Source organism: Episyrphus balteatus, chromosome 3, assembly GCF_945859705.1.
Source record: "Episyrphus balteatus chromosome 3, idEpiBalt1.1, whole genome shotgun sequence".
NCBI lineage: Eukaryota > Metazoa > Arthropoda > Insecta > Diptera > Syrphidae > Episyrphus > Episyrphus balteatus.
The window spans coordinates 112,965,644-112,984,202 of NC_079136.1; the positions used below are offsets into that span (position 1 = coordinate 112,965,644).

The 18,559-nt window shown below is 28.6% G+C and overlaps 1 protein-coding gene across 11 annotated transcripts in view; it reads right to left on the reverse strand.

The window, feature by feature from the left end:
- The window catches only part of LOC129916500 (tyrosine-protein phosphatase Lar), a 664,315-nt gene that overhangs the window by 46,237 nt on the left and 599,519 nt on the right, over window positions 1–18,559 (reverse strand). For 9 of the 11 annotated variants that reach the window (XM_055996494.1, XM_055996492.1, XM_055996499.1 and 6 more), the window contains 2 exons: window positions 17,003–17,026; window positions 1,066–1,166 (listed from right to left, as the gene is read on the reverse strand). In XM_055996494.1, the coding sequence (XP_055852469.1) occupies window positions 1,066–1,166; window positions 17,003–17,026 (125 nt within the window). The remainder of the gene's footprint in view (window positions 1–1,065; window positions 1,167–17,002; window positions 17,027–18,559) is intronic. The other 2 variants (XM_055996501.1, XM_055996498.1) reach the window with 1 other exon arrangement.

Sequence of the window (18,559 nt, forward strand, 5' to 3'; positions counted from 1 at the left end):
TCTACCTGTTGAGACTAGCTACTTGTTTAAGAATTAGAATAAAAGTCATATCACTGTTAACATCAATATCATTGTTATCAATGTTATCACTTTATCCACTTAAGTTACAAAGTGCCAGAAGTTTTCTTCTTTTTTTTTTTTACAATTTTCACCTTTTTTTTTATTGCGTAAATCATCGAACAACAAAAACGTAAAATAAAATCAAAACTTATACGAATTGTATCCTCATCATTTGAAATTCAATAATACACTTTCGAATACAATAGAAGAAAGAAGAAAAAACAAATGAATAAAATCGAAAATGGTAACAAATTGCAAGAAAATAAAAAAAAAAGAAGAAATCTCAACAACAAGGCAATGAAGGAAGGCAAGCATTCACTCCCTAGCCGCTTCCATTTGACAGTCCCAAATGCAATACATATATATCTATAGATCCTGGAATTTCATCGAGGAATCCTTTTGGATCACACAATTGAAACTCAATTCACCTTTCTTTTTTTTTTTTTCTTCTTTTAGATTTATGTATCGGTTTGGGTTTTTTGGAAAGATAGAAAGTTCAAAAAAAGACCTCAGCCCACAGATACCAGAGGACAATTGTATAATCATCTGGCAAGTGAGGCGGCTGGTATAACATTGATATTACAACAAAATCTCTTCTATATAGATATTGGTAAGGAAAAAAGGACGAAAACAACGATATGACAACAAATAAAACCTGAATAATAACAATAACAATAACAATATGAATAGAGATTTAACTGTATCATTGTATAAATTTCAAATGAATTTCCAACCTCAAGTAGAGAAACAAAGCCAAGAGCTCTCTTTCTCTGCTGCCTGACACATTCCTCGATTGACAGAACAGTATACCGAAAAATAGGATATATGTATAATTTGGTCGGTCAGTCAGTTCGGTTTCTGTATGAAGAATCCTTCGAAGGACATGTATCTGTCTGTCTGTAATGGGTGGTTTATGTTGGAATTTTTGTTTTGTTTGTTTTGGGGAGGCTTATAGCATAGTCATTTGGTAGCGGCGAGCGGTGCGGTGTGGGCGATAATACTTACAGTCACTTGTCCATTCGGTGTCTCTGGTGGTTCCCATGTAATGACCATTGTTGATGAGCTTAATGGTCTGACTTGTACATTTCTCGGTGCACTTTCCATTTCTAGAAAAAAGGAAACAAAACAACATGAAAAAATAAGTAAATTTATTTGGAAAAACAAATATTTGTAGATATAAGCAATACAATAGAGAAAACACTCCGAATGGTTTGATTGAACTCTTTTCGGACTTTTGTCAGAAATAGTTTCATAAACCGTTGTTGATTTGCCATTTACAGTTTTTAGCTGATACACTGAATCACAAAATCCAGATTTTTTTAGAAAATTTCAAATAAAACTGCTATATCTTAAAAATTAGAGCCGATCGATTTTTATTGGATTCAGATTCAAAATCAGCACACTAAAATCCATTAGAAAAATACCTATAATTTTGTTCTTGGGAGAAAGAAACATACATTTTTAAAGATCAGTTTCCAAATGATAAGATAAGCCAAACCTACTAAACTTACTTAAATTTAGATATCTGGGAGAATTAAAGAGATATTGAGAAGATTAAAATAGAATTTTAAAGAAAAAAACAAGTTCTTTCATAAACCGTAACAAATTTAGCTGAAAAAGATTACTTTATGCCAAAATATTCCTTCGAAAACAGAAAAAATGAGTTTTTGAGATTTTCTAACGGGAATATCTAAAAAACGTGACGTGCTACGAAAATTCTGACTTCAGATTCAGAATCAGCATACAAAAATCCTTTAGAAAAGTATAGTTTTATCAAAATAAGGATATCCTTGCAGAATAAAAATTATTCGAAAAATTGATTATTACCTATTCAAAATTGTCAAAAATATTCCGTTGAATGTTTCCTATAGATAAAAAAAAAAAGTGCAGAGTTGGTTGCGTTTGATGAAGAACAGCAATATTCATAAGCATGGTTTCGAAAATTCTTCAACGTTTATGAGCTATTTAACAACTGGTTTTGAAGATTTAATTTTTCATTTTTATTAAAATACTAACTCAATCTATCGACATGGAGTGTGTTAGCATAAAATATCGAATAATTTTACTGTTCAATTTTGTTGTTGTTTTTTTTTTTTTTTGTCTAATGTCGTGTAGGAGTGGTAGACAGGATATAGCTGTCGGTATATTCTAGACACTTTTTGCATTTGGAATATCAAATACCAAGGACTTTGATGATATTATTCGAATGTACACAAAACAAGGTATTAAATTTTCTATAGTGAAATTTCTAGGAATAGAAAATTAAATTAAGAATATTGTTCATTTCAAATATAATAGATAAACATATACCTACTAGAAAGATTTGTGTGTAAGATAGATATTTATTTGTTTTTTAATATTACATTGAATTTTATATGAGATAATAAAATTGAATTTTCTTCCAAAAATGTTTATTATTGTTTAAGACATGTTGGGGTTTCTTTTTTTTGGAAAAAGACAATAATAAATAATTAAGTATTTGAGATGATATGGTTAACTGAAGTCGACATATTGGTGTAGGTGGTTTATACTATTTAAAAGTAATTACTATTTGGTTTCGTTTTACTTGTTTTGAAATTATATTTGCTTGACAGAGTTTTCGAGTTCTTACCTCAATTACACATATTTTCAGTATGATAAAATGCTTCTTGTAGTTTCTGGTAGTGGTTTCTAAGACAGAGTGGCTTAAATTCTTTAGTCCAAAATAATAAGTTGTTGAATTCAAAATTCAAGACAAGACAAGCTGAAAATTCATTTTCAAAAACTCAACTTTAAAGCTTATGTGTCTTTCTGAAACATTCTACTCTAAATAAATACTTGTGTGAAAAAAATGATTGCCATGATTTGATGATTATACAATTTTACATATGAACATCAGATAGAATTCATCCATGAAATATGTTTTACAAATTGTACTTTTGCATATTTTTGTTCCCATAATTAGATGTACATTGAAACAAACACAATTGCCATATTCTTCATCAGATATATTAATTTTAATTACATCATTACAATTGTTTCACGTTTACACAAATATCCGTGAAATATCTACCCGGAGGGTTTGTTGTTCAAACCGAGTTATTTTTATGTTGTTGTTGTAATGTAACATTATTATACCAAATCAGAACGCATATCTATAAAATAGACATTTGGCAGGTGCATATTAGTTTAGGCAGAGATTTTAAATCGACCTTCATGTCCATAGTTACATTTATTTAAATTTAAGCAATTAAAGCCTAAGGGAAAACAAATGTAATCATATTGTTTTTGTCTATGAGAAAATTGGAGTGCAGATAAGTAATTACAAAATGTACTTTTCAATCGATAAAGCCTTGTTCGATTATATTTTTGAGTTCGGTAAATATGGTTACGTTTTGGTTCTTAGGAAAAAAAAGTTCACATCAAACATTAAACAAATTTTCATCTCATAGTGCTGCGAAGAATTCATTTTTAATAAGTAAAAATTCGTAGAACTCTAAAATTGTACTGTAAAACATATTTCCTTAAACTTCTAATATTTTAATATTGATTAAAATATAATAAAATAAAATGAAATAAAATAAAATAAAATAAAATAAAATAAAATTAAATATAATATAATATAATATAATAAAATTAAATAAAATAAAATAAAATAAAATAAAATAAAATAAAATAAAATAAAGTAAAATAAAATAAAATAAAATAAAATAAAATAAAATAAAATAAAATAAAATAAAATAAAATAAAATAAAATAAAATAAAATAAAATAAAATAAAATTAAATAAAATAAAATAAAATAAAATAAAATAAAATAAAATAAAATTAAATAAGATAAAATAAAATAAAATAAAATAACATAAAATAAAATAAAATAAAATAAAATAAAATAAAATAAAATAAAATAAAATAACATAAAATAAAATAAAATAAAATATAATAAAATAAAATAAAATAAAATTAAATAAAATAAAATAAAATCAAATAAAATAAAATAAAATAAAATAAAATAAAATAAAATAAAATTAAATAAAATAAAATAAAATAAAATAAAATAAAATAAAATAAAATAAAATAAAATAAAATAAAATAAAATAAAATAAAATAAAATAAAATAAAATAAAATAAAATAAAATTAAATAAGATAAAATAAAATAAAATAACATAAAATAAAATAAAATAAAATAAAATAAAATAAAATAAAATAAAATAAAATAAAATAAAATAACATAAAATAAAATAAAATAAAATATAATAAAATAAAATAAAATAAAATAAAATAAAATAAAATAAAATAAAAAAATAAAATAAAATAAAATAAAATAAAATAAAATAAAAAAATAAAATAAAATAAAATAAAATAAAGTAAAATAAATAAAATAAAATAAAATAAAATAAAATAAAATAAAATAAAATAAAATAAAATAAAATAAAATAAAATAAAATAAAATAAAATAAAATAAAATAAGATAAAATAAAATAACATAAAATAAAATAAAATAATATAAATAAAAAAAAAATAAAGTAAAATAAAACGATATTATAAAACAAAATAAAAGTTTGTTTCTTAGTTTTTCTGATTTTTCAAAAATAATAAAAACTGGTTTAAATCTCCTACTGATTTGCATTGGAACCATTTGAACGTCCGCCTCAGAGATGTTCAATTTAAATTTTATTTTTTCAAAGCAAACAATAGCTTCACATTACATTTTAATGTTTTTAATCGTACATTCAATTTTCTTCTTTCAAACATTTGGAAGTTTTTTGCCTACCTACTAGAAAACGCCTCTATTATTTTTGTGTAACTACAAACTACCTAACAAAATAACCAAAACACATAATCATAGAAATTAGCTTGCTAAAATTTTGTATGCACACAATTTTCTATTTTAGTTTCGACAATATGAAAACCAAAACAAAATATTTATTTAATAATAAGAGTAGCTGGGTATGTGTTTGCAGTTTCAATAGTACCAAGAATTAACCACAATATTTGACTTTAACTTTGTATTAGTACTTGTGTGTTTTTTTGGTTTTTATGATATTTATAGATTTTTAGTTTATGTGGTCCTATTATGACAGAAATATATATCGATAGAGAACTTGAGATATTGATTAGTATAATATCAATTTAAATGTAAATTGATATTGGAAATATTGTTTAATCTAAGTTTTTACCTTATTTCAATTTTCACAAAATCATTGATCTAAGAACGAAATTCGTTTCAATAAAATTTCACAATGTATTTTTCTACGAGGAAATTTGATTGTAATTTTGCATTGGAATCCTGTTCAGGGAAAATTATTCCGCAGTTCAGGCAAAAAATGTTTCGAAAAAATATGTAGGTATTCCTCTCGAAATTCTCAGTATAAAAATAAATATTAATATGGTGAAAGTTAAGAGAAAATTCACAAGAGAAAAAAATTCCTACGATTTATAAGAGATTTCGTTTTTTGTAATTCGAAAAAAATCTTAGCTGGAATGTCTTATTATCAATTTTAAAATATGAATTTTAAAATACTTTTTACCTACATTGTCATTTGCAGATGAGATTAAAAAAATAATATTTATTGAATACTGAAATCATTTAATTATTTCATTGCTATTCACACGAAAGTTTGTTCTGCTAAAACCGGACATAAATGCAGCTGTCTTTTTATGCTAGTTTGGCTTCAACTTCAGCGTACCTGCATTAAAACAAAGGAGTTTTTTTTTTTTATATTGGAAGTTATGACATTTATGTACAAAATAAATATTAGGGGACCTTAATGGCTTCCTTGTGGAATACCGGAGTAAAAGTCAAATTATAACATATTACATATAGTGGACTTAAACAGTTGATGGGAAGTATCGGATAGTAGTAAGAATGCAAATTAAAGGCCAGAGAAAGGTTTACGTAAAAAGTCTTAACTAAAATTTCACCGTATTAAGGCCTCAATTGAACATAATCTTACTGATGCTAAAGATTTCAAACCGAAATAATGTTTATACAAGCTCCTATCCAAAACTTTTTAGAAATTAAAAATATGGCAAAGGAAAATTTCAGTCGATAAAGAAATCACTTTCGAAAAAGGGCTTATATGACACTTATTAACTTCGTGATATTTTTTAACGATTTAACAAGCTTGGTGAAAAAGGCTATTGAGTGCAGTTTTGATGCACAGAGCGCTGCTGTAGCGTCATCTTGAGAAATTACATACGTTTCATTTGAATCTTCAACTATAAATGTAATAGTGCATTGTTCAGGAAATTCTAGAAGAATTTTTCAATCTTTCAAAATTTACTTGCAATCTTGCAAATGCTAAAAATTTTAGTTTTTGAAAACTTTTATCAATAAATTTTATTAAAAAAAAAAAAATGGGTGTTCCTCGTTATTATGTTTTCCATGAATTTTGAGCAATTTGATCTTATTTGAAGCGTTCAATTGGAGAACAACCTCAACCAACTTCATTTTTGTAACTGTTGCTAGGGACCGAGCTGGCTGGAGAGGCTTGTTGGTTGAGGTCGAGATCCATCCTGGGCTATCAGCGCCAAGTATAAGTTTGTAGGGATTGGTGGTTTTTAGTTAGGGTAACCTGTCCACCTACGCGTTTTCATAGAAAATGCTTTATTTATCACATAAGAGTTTTCACCCTCTAATCTATGTACGTCTTGGATACTTTTCATTTTTTTAATTGGTGTCACCTTAGATTGAAGTACCCCGCATTCCACATCTTACCCCAAAGGCATTGACTTTAAAATTGTTATATTTTTTTTCCTGTTATACATATTCCCCCTTTTTCAAATTCACATTTAGCAATTTTAGTATTAACTTGACCTAAATTCTTAACCCTCTGTTCCGCATATTTGTACATATAAAGTATTTGACATGCACCCCTTAATTTTTGCATCACTACTTCGCACTAAAAGCAATTAACAATACGCAGGAGAGAAAGGACAAAAAAAAAAATAAACAAAACCCAACAACAATACTGAAACACCGAAAAAACTTAACCTATAAAAATTCATTCAACCAAAGAACTATATATATTATACTCGTATACGCCTAAGATTTTAAAAATCGGGTTAAATTACAACTTTAATCCTTGGTTGAGAGGATTATCCTTCACTTCATGACAACGACGAGGACTACGACGCCATTTCACTTAACAACAACTCAACCGGTTAGATGGAGCATATACATACATAAAAAAGTAAGAAAAAGGAAACGATGGTGAGGGGGTGCTTATACACCCCCACTTTTAAAGTTCACATAACCTAAACTTATAACTGTGTCATGTGAGTATAGTAGGTATGTTGTGCTTAGCATAGCTTCTATACTGGTACATTGCATGCGAACAACCAACCACTTCCTGTGAGAACGGCAAAAGTTCTTGGTTTATGCGATGAACGTTTTATACTCACACAATCAACATAATACACACACACATTTATATAAAGTTATATGAACACAAGCGGTCCTTTAATGGCCAATCGATAATTGCATTTCGTTTGAATACGAGCGATGCGATATTTAGAACACAAAGTAAAACCCATCCTCTCCTAATGCGCTGGGCTCCTTCTTTGGGGTTTTAAGTAGATATCCTTCTCGATTCTCTCTCATCAAAGACGTCCTGGCTGCATCCGGATTTTGTGTCGAATATAGAGAAAGTTTTAGAGGTTTGTGCAAGGATAAAGCGCAGAGATTATGCGAAGCTTTATATGCATGCATATATGAACGTTTAATGGGGTTGTAACCGGTTATTATAGAGCTGGCAATGGCATGCCACGATGCCACTATCAATGGATATATGGTTGTTCTACATATATATCTCTTCGTTTCTGTATATCTCTGGGCATGAATTGAAATCGAAACTTTGGTTTTGAGTTGGAATGGAGAAACTTTGTTAAGAACTATTGGTTACGCGTCATGATGCGAGTAATTTACATCAAGATGAGGACACATAATTCCTTTGGTAGTTATACACGATGACGCGATCCATGCTTTGAAATTTGATTAGTTTTACATTTTTTTTCTTTTGAAAATTTACAAATTAGAGTTATCAACAGGGAATTTGGTCGTATCACTAATTTATTGATAAGTGCTGCTTTTAATAGTTTGAACTGGATGGTTAAAGTTAAGACATTTAAAAAAAAAATGGCCCACGTTCTTCCTCAGTAATATTCACAAATGCATCTGATTTCATTGAATACAAATACAACCATTAACACACTTCTAAAAAGTGCTTTAGTATCAAGCCTTGTCGTGTTAAATTGACGAATACTGTGACAAGTGCAGTACCTATACTGATGCAAATCGTATGAATTATGGCAACAGTAAATAAAAAATCAAATAGTTTTTTAAATTGGAATTTACAATTCTTACGACTTTTTCCGGTTTCCGAGAAGTTTAGTACCTATAAGAAATTGATTCGTCGATTTTATTTGAAAAGAATAAATTAATTTTAATTCGTAATAGGTGGCTTCAATAAAATACCAATTAGATGCTCTTAAAAAAAACATGTTCATGCCAGGGTTGTAAAAATATCAACTAAAAAAATGCATTTGAAAATAAAAAAAAAAAAATATTTATGCAAATAAAAAAAATTGCATTAAAAAAAATATTTATTCCAACTTAAAATATTTAGCATTAAATAAAAAAATGCTATTGCAACTGGAAAATAAAATTTGTATTGCAAATACAAATATTTTGCATTAAAAAAAAAATACTATTGTAAATACAAAATTTTGTGCACTAACAAAAAAATAAATGCAAAATGTGTGCATTAAATAGGAATTTATTTTTTAAATATTCGTCAAATTTCTTACAATTTTGGCTTTTTAACCATACATTAGCTTTTTCAACTATAGGTAATATTGAACCTAATGCAAGGAAAAATATTTTTTTTTATGCAAAATATTTTATTTTCAATGCTGGTGTTTTTCAGTTGCAATAAAATGTTTTTTTTAGTGCAACATATTTTTAGTTACACAAAATAGTTTTTTAATACATATATTTTTCAGTTGCAATAATAATTTTTTTTAATGCAAATTTTTTTCAATTGCAATAAATATTTTTTTTTTAATGCTAATTTTTTTTAGTTCCAATAAATATTTTTATTATTTGTAATGGAAACCAAATGCATTAAAAAAAATTGATTTTTTTACAACCCTGGTCCATACCTATGTACATATTTTGAAAACCAAAGGTTCAAAAAAGTGAGTCTCTGTATTTAAAACCCGAATTAAAAAACTGACAGGCTTTTGAATTTTATATAAGAACGTTTTAATGACATTTAGCTTAAAATAGGTCTATTTGCCATAAAAAGTGTAAGACTCTACCACTTGAATTTTAAGATCTAGTAGATAATTCTATTTTTTATATATGTATTTAGGCCTGGGATAAATGAATTATGAATGGTATCAAATATCTATTTTCTTTAATTTCCTGCTTGCTTGATTTTGAGATGTGGATGTGGAAATCTTTGTTAAGAAAAAAGACCTTATATTGCGTATTTTAATATGATTTTTTAAAACCGATAATGCTTTAAAAAACCGTTTTTAGTCGGCATTTTATCAGTTGTCAAGCAAAATATTAAAATTTTACTTTATTTTGTGTTTTTTGACATTTGGCCTTGTGCCCAAAATCTATACCTATCTAAATAGAACCAATGTTGATTTGAAGATTGTTGATAAGGAAAGTCCCACGAGCAGTTTGCGCTACAAATCATTTTTGTGGGAAGTAGTGCGGTGTTTTATGTTCTATCCCATAAGCTTTTGTTAACTATAAAATTACTTTTTGCACAATTATCTTTTCTTTTTTAATATTTGGAGCCATAAAAACTTTTCTATTTTTTTCTGTTTTAAAAACACCCTTTAAAAAAATTGCTTATACAAATTCGACGAAAAAAAATGAGGACTAATGATGTAATAAGGGAAAAAATCGATTGGATCGCAAACATCAAAGAGGTAAAAAAGCGGGGAGTACCAAGACTTCTTGTGGAAAAAAAGGTATATAAAGTTTTGGCCTTTGGTTGAGAAAATTAAGCGAGTTATAACTAGAACACTATTTGCGCATACAACGAAATCCAATCAAATTTTTTGCTCACAAATCATGGTAATATTGTGGTTTATCTTGGTACCGCAGTTGTTATAAATTTAAAATGAATACCTACATTCAAATACTTTTAAAGCTTTTTCCGTATTTGTTTCATTTAAAATTTTCAAATTTAATTTTTTTTTTCGGTTCCAAATTTTTTGGATCTGAATAAAACTTTTATGAAAATTCGTAAGCAACAATAAAATCCTATTTGTTACTAAAAATGTAATCCTTCCATTAACGTGGTGTGTGTTTAAATATGTCAACGACAGCTGTCAAAACAGTATAAATAGTTTCCTCAAACCCTTATCATCACCTCTTATCCTCTCGAATCTACCTCTCCAGTATCAAATTTGACAAATTTCTTTTTTTTTTTCATTTATTTTTGTGCACAATATTATCATCATCGTTTGAAATAAACGTCTATCAGTGTCTGAATGATGTGCACTTAAATTTGCTTTTGTGTTTGCAGCAATATCAACACGAAAATATACACATTGCAACCACCAGAACAGGCAAAAGCATCAGCATGCAACACATTGTAACTTTTTTTTTTTTATTTGTTGTTTTTGTTGAGTTTACTTCCGTAAGGTATATTAAATTAATATGCCATCATCCCTCTTGTATTTCTCGAATTAAATTGCATGACGATGGAGTGGGCTACGTCACGCACACACTTCAACCAAGTTGAAGTTAATTTTACCTAGAATTTTCGTATTCCCCCTCTGTTGTATTCTGGATCATTTCCACACACAGCAGGGTATAGACTTTAGCCTGACTTCATTAAATTAATTGCTTATTAAAACACTTGAGTAAAAAGTTGCACAGCGCTGATGATGATGATGATGCTGAAGGTTTCAGCTCTGGCATCAGCTGAGATGACGGATTCAAGGGACTAGAAGGGTGTTGAAAAGCCACGAAATTAAAATCAACATCGCATAAGGACTTTCAGCAGCAGTAGCATATACCTTTTTCATTCCAATCCAATAAGGATCGATGCATTAAGGTATACCTTCGTTTAATATCAAATAAGCAATGCACATTATTTTAAGAAAGCTCTTAACCTCTTGCTTCTATCAACAGGAATCAAAATGTTCGAAACGAAACTACACCCACGGTTACACGTTATAGCATGACTTGATGATATGATTTTCGATTCACGATAAACCACCATATCGCCACATCGTTGACGGAGCTTTTAGGGCAAGTTAAAGATTTGCAAAAAAAAAAAAAAAACAATACTTTTGACATTATTGTTGAAAGACAGAGCCCCTGTTTTGAAATGAACAGAAGGTGTTAAACGGGCCAAAATACTTTTTGATGACTAATTAGGGCAGTCAATCAAAAAAAAAAAATATGGAAATTTTTATCAATATATTCTCATATATTTTAGTTGACATAGAATGATTATACTTTAATCTATTATATAAAATAACATTTGCACCGATATGTTTTGAATGATATTTCTATATTTATGACAGTTTGAACACAAAGTGATCAAAACCAAACAACTGCGTTACGTTACTGCAAATTTCAGTTTTATTTGTAAAATCATATAATTAAGCTCTCTGATATTCCTTTTTGAAACTAAAGGAACAACGTAAGTCTCCTATGAAGTTAAATCACAGAAAAATTAATTTCAATTAAATATAGTTTATAGTTTATTACCAAAAATCAGCTTTAAAACTTTAAATACCACTGCGTTACCAAGATAAACCACAATGTTACCGTGCTTTGCAAACAATTCAATCCAAATTTGGGTTTCAATTTTGTAAATGAAAATAATGTTAATTTTATAACTCAATATAGTTTTTCTACGAATTTTTACATTTTCTTCAAGAAAAATGAAATTCAACCAAAGGGACAACTTTTTAGGCGCTAAATAGTATTTTGGCCCATAAACAATAATACCTTAATCCAAGATTTAATACCTTTTTGAGATGAATTTAGCCAAATATCTAGCTTATATACAGCTTTGAAAAAGAAAATTCCAATTGAACGCTTTTGGGGCCGCCATTTTGAATTAAAAAAAGTTGGCAACTTTTTCGTATTTTTCATACTATTACCTTTCAGTGTACCAAATTTCGTGACTTTTTGTCAAGAAATGGCCGTGCAAATGGCAAAAAGCGCTAAAGCCACCACTGTGCAGCGTAGTAAAAAAGAAAATTATTTAACCGGTTTTATGCATTGTGAGCATGAGCATGTATGTTCCACCATAACTTCTAAGCTAGTAACCACAATTTGACAAATGAGGTATTGTTAGAAGCGTCTTCTTTTGACTCTGGTTATAGGCTATCACATATTTTTTTAAAATTGTACCTTCTAGATGCAAAAGTCGTGAACTAAAAATGCAATTTTTAAACCTCAGAAAACATTCACGATTGAATGCATAAATACTTTTTTCAGCATGCTCTAAGTAGTAAAATTTTATAAAATTTCACTGAAACCACCTTTTTCCACAATAAAGGTCAGAGGTCCTTTGTTATGGAAGGAATTTTCTTTGAGGCTTAATCAAGGTGTAAGTAAAAAGGTTGTAGGAGCTCTTTCTTAGAATGAAATATTTTTTTTTATATTGACATTATTTTTCTGAAGTTCTTACTAATAAAATCGGTTTCTTGTCATCGAATTTCTGGAAAGTTTTCTTTCGCTCATGACCAAATTTTTTTTTACGTTAATTACGGTCAAAAAATATTTTCAATCTGTACGACCCATTTGTGGGCTTAGTTTGTTTCCGTTATGAAAATTATTTTTTGATTCCATTGAAATTTTAGCTAAAAGAATTATTTGTTTCGATGTTTTTATTGATTGCGGTAAGCGGTAATAGAATTCGCATTTGCGTGAGTTCGATGCAATGCAAATTAATTTTATTCAAGTAAAGGTACATTTACCAAAATCTTGATGATGCTATGGTTGCAATTGTTTGTGGGTATACAATTGGAATACATTTTCAATATACCTACATAATATGATACTTGTTAAAAAGATAAATAAAACTCTTACCAAAACTAACTTCTTGATTGCATGGTGGTCGATTGAGGATACAACAAGGATTAAGGGTAAATGACGTAGCCAGAAACAGAAGAAGAACTTTAAACTACGCTGACGAGTAGGTACTCGTACTTAAACGTATATATTATTGAGTTGAAGATTCAGCGAGTTAAAGGAATATATTTACGAGTGGAGGTAAAAGTTTCGATGACGGAAAATTCTACACGCAGGTTTTATTTTTTTTTCTTGTACATTTATTTTTGTCTGAAAATTAAACTACCAATTGGCAATTATCTCAAGTGGATGATGACGATGATGATGATGATAATTATGATGCAGACGATGCAACAGAACTGAACAAACTGAAAACTCTCCTTAAAATGTTGAAGGTTCTACACGAGAATATTTCGTGGCAGAGACGTTAATTGTCATGGTCGTGATGGTTTTGGCGGGAAATTGCAGTTGAAATCGTACCAGCAATTAATTTTAGAAATTATTAAAAAAGATGAGGGAAAACTTTTTCAAAGGACATTTGTCGTAAAATTAAGCTTAATTAAATTGAAATAGTCTGAAATGATATCAATGATAGCTGTGAAAATACTGTAAAACCACTTAAGCTTGTGGTTGTACGTTGATGGTTGAACTTGAAATTAATACGTTTTTTTTTTCATAAAATTTACGTAGGATATTTAAAAATTATTTCTCTCCTTAAAAAATTTAAGGATGCAAGAAGAAAGTAGTAGAAGAATTTTTCGAATGAAATTAAAGGTAGCTAGCATCGTTAGTTTCAGTATGTTCAAAGTACATGACTTACAAAGGCTACTTTGAAACGCTCAGAACAAGACTTATATAGACTGATTCAGGTACCACAGGAAATAAGTTTATGGTTGTGGCATCTCTTAGTTTTAATATCACCTATAACTGGATTGCCTAAGAGGTAGGCAGAGGTGTGGAAGTATTATGGGGAGTTTTGCTGTGCAAAATGCTATTCAGAAGACCGATTTTACTTAAGTAAAAGGTTTATCTATAAAAAGCTACATTAAGGGGCCGGTTATAGCGATCAGGAAAATAATATGAATGGGTAGCTTAACCCTCTGTCGGCACACGGGTGCGAATTTGGCAGGACAAAAATAAAAAAATTACGATTTTTCAAAAAGTGGTCACAAAAAAGTCTCTTTATAAGGGTGAAAATATTTTTTTTTCCGAATTGTGAATACAATATTCGAATTCCTGGGAATATTCTACATCAATTTCATACTTGATTCTCTATAAAATATTTTGACCGAAAAAAGTTCTAGCGACATGAAAAAGTATAAACCAAATTCGCACCCGTGTGCCTATCACGTAACAAAAAAGAGGTGTGTCTACAGAGGGTTAATGAGGGACAAACTATCCAGAAAATAAAAATGGGCACTTTAAAAGGAAAATTTCAAATCTATCAGTTTTTTGATTTTTTAAAAACAAAAAAATCCAAAAAAATATATTTTTGATTTTTAATTTCAATCTAACGGTTTCTTAAACGTTCTGCATACAAATTTTCGTTGAAATCAATTCAAAAGTTCTGACCTGCAAATGCGACTAAGTTAATCACATTTTTATTGGGTCGCTGAAAACCAACCCGAAGTCAATTTTTTTTTCTGTCGGTTGTTACGGACTATTTTTTGGTCAAGCAGAAAAAAAAGTTATGCGGCTATATTAATAATATGTTTTATTTGGACGTTGAAACTGTATCCAAAGTACGTTTCACTCTCTAACTTCAGGTTTTCTAGATAAATTCAAAAGGAGTTCACAGACAACTTGGAACGAAAAATATTTTTGAGATTATCTCGAAAAATATTTTTGAGATTATCTCGAAAATCTGACTTGATGGGGCAAAATGGATTTTGGATTCGGTTTCAGTGACCCAAAAAACATTTGGTTATCAAAGTCGCACAACCAGGTCACTCAAAATAAATTTGATGCAATCGAGCTTTGTTATGTTGTCCATGATGAGTTTTCCTATGATGAACTGTTCTGTGATATGTTAAATTGATCTGGATTTTTATTCATTAATCGAATCACTGTCATCGAATTGAATTATTTAATACCATATAGAAAATGTCCCGAAATAGATCAGGTCTTAATAATATCGAATGAGCGGAAAATTTTTCAAGAAGATCATATTTCGAACAAAGATTTAACCGCTTAAAGGCTCGATTAATTTTCCTAAAACCTAATCGCCATTCCTCACATATCTGATCTGACAAAATACTCCCTTTGTGACTATCATATAGAACATCTGCGAAAAAAAGGTTAATGTGTTCCTATTTCATTACTTTTTTACATTGCAAAAAATCTTCAATTTATTGTTTGAATTCAAGTCGCGAAAATTCCCGAAAAGAGACTTATCTTAAAAAAAAAAATTAACTTATATTTGTAACCCTGGCAAGTCATCAACAAACTCATATGTTTCCAATTGATATTTTTTTCAAAAACGTGCAAATCTACTCCAAATCACCTGAAAAACAACTGTTGACTTATTTATTATGTTGAACATTTTGAAACAAAGTTAAATTTTTAACTTAATTATCCACTTAACTCTGTTGAAATGTTCTTAAACAATGTTATGTGTGCGAAACATTCGAAAAGTTTTCTTTTTTTATTTGAAAAAGAATAAAAAGAATCCTTTTATTAGATCACCACCAATTATTTTAAACGTTTTATTGACGCTTTGCTATAACCACAAAAAAAGTGAATTCTCTCCATTTCGCCAATATACTCGTACGTACAGAACAACACATCTCATTGCTTCAAATTACCACAAAAGAATTCACCAAATGCAGGCCATCAGCGTTTTCAAACGAAAACGTGCTCCGAAGTTGAATTTCGAAGAAAACAACCCAAAATCCCTCCCAAAAAACGAAACCAACAAAAACAAAAAATTCATTCAGCAGAGGTAGTATTTTGGAAAATATCGAATAATGTTGCGAAATATTAAGGATCCCATTCACAAACACACACACACACACACACACACACAATTCCAATACTGACACCAACAACAAACGAAGAAGGATCCCCGAATTAATATGATGGCCCCGCATATCTAACAATTTCAAGGATCGTTTTACCATTGTTTTCTTCAGCAATTTGATTTGATTCGCATGGCTTCTGTTTTCAAGTAGCGCATAGCACAAGCAGGCAGTAGCAGGAGGTGGTTTCTCGTTCGTATGTATCTTTATTTCTAGCAGTTTGAACTGAATGCAAGGACCTGCTCTCTATAAGAAGAGAAGCTAGCTGACCTGCATTCTTGTGGCAAACCATCAGACACACACTCACGCTTTGTATTCTTGTGTTGATAGTCAAAGAATACCATACACACACTTGTACCTACAACATCCTATTTGCTATCCTTTTAGATGTTCTCTAGCTATTATCTCTTTTTTTTTGTCGCTACTGCTACTGGTAGTGTGTTGTGTGTGGAACGTATCCTTTCTGGTAGACGACCAACGAACGAACGTTCGTTCGTTTATTCGTTTCGTATTGTTATATGTGTAAACGTTTGCTTGAAAACTTTTATTGAGCCAATTATCCTTATCGCTTTCGATTTTGCAGCAATACATAGAGAGGATAAGAATGGAAAAAGTACAAAGAAAAAAAAAAAAACAGAAAATATAACCAAACGACCGATTTCAAGTCCTTGAGAACATTGGTTAAATACATTCCTGCCACAAGGTGGCACCAACACGTTCTGTAAATGACTGAAGGTGTCACGTACCAATGGAATCGAACGAAGATACGTGGGAAACATGCATGAGTTCAATGTTGAAATATTTGTGAATATATATATATTTTTTTTGTTGTATTATTGGTAACTTGCATTTTTATGTTTTTTTTTTTTTTTGACTTTACTTACTTGCACCTCCAAATGTAAAGTCACCTAAGGGTATGCAGCATGAAAAATTGTTAAAAAAAGAAGAAAGAAAAACAGGCATTTTGTATAAAGAAATTTTGAAATATGTTTAAGTTTGGACAAATTAAACAACAACATGCAGTTCTAGTTATAAGTTGTGATCTTTAATCTTTTTTAATAAAAAAAAAACATACATTTTAATAAAGAATTTGAAGACGTAGTTAGGTTAATTTAATGTTGTGAATCACTTTTTTATTCAAAAGGCTACGATAAGAAGGGATAACTCCTCTAACAAGTTACAGTTTATTCATCACTTGGGTATGAAGGACAATTTCAATTTTTCTAGGACAGCCTAATTAACAGAAAAGCATCGTTATGGCTTTTATAAGGCTTAGTATAATAATTTTCCTCTTAAGCAAATTTCTGTTAGAAGCTATAATTTCGGTAAACATTTCTTTAAAGATTAAAAATTTTTCAACAAGCCTAAGTTATAGCTTCTATAAAGCTTAATACAATTTTCCTCAGAAGCAAATTTCTTATAGAAGTTATAACTTCGGTAAAAAATTTTTTTAAGTTATTTAGAAATGTGTCTAGGCTAACTTCGGTAAGACTTCGATACCTTAAGTAGTACATTTTTCCAAGTATGAATTGTCTGGCAAACTTTTTAGTGATTTTTTTTTTCATTATTGTTTTCTTCATAAGAATAAATTATTAAAACACTATATTTATCACACATTTATCGAAGTAAATTTAGTACAGTAACTAAAGCAAATTATTAGGGAACCCGGCCGAACAGCTCTGATTTTGACGATTTTTTTTTTCAAACGTAGGTAATTAAAAATACTTTAAAGTCTATATTTTAAAAATTGCCGGTGTTGCCGTATTGTTTTTTAAAATGCAAATTAATTTTTTTTTTAACAAAACCATTTTTTTTGCTTAAATTTCATAAAACAAATGATTGCTATCATTCTCTAGGTAATTTAAGGAAAATATATAAAAGGCAGTAAGGGAAAATCTTCCATCGTTTAAGCGATAAATGCAATTTTCTAACATTCTGACCTCAAACACAAAAAAAATATTTTGAAAACAACGGCAACACCTACAATATTTTAAAAACATTTTTAAAAAGCCAGAAGCTCATTCTTATCTCTTAAATTTAAATCCACTAAATTTAATCAAGACTTTTTGAAAAAATGGTCCTCAAACTCAGAATTAAAAAAAAAAATGTTATTAGAAAAATTTAAATGACTTTTTTTCAAACTTTTTCTAATAAAATATGAATTTATTTAAAAAAAATTTTTGGCCATAAATATTATCAGTTGAATTTCGAAGTAAAAAAGGTAAAATATATCACACTTTTGAAAAAAAAAAAAAATGAAAAATTTCTTCAATTTCAATGGTTTTTTTTTTATTAAAACTGAATTTTTGCATTGAAATAATTAATTTTCTCAAAGACTGTGGTAAATAGGAACTTTAAATTTTTGCTATTTAACTTTCAACAGTAAGGGTTATTAAATGAATAAAAAATAATTTTATGTTTAGATGTTGAACTTAAAAAAA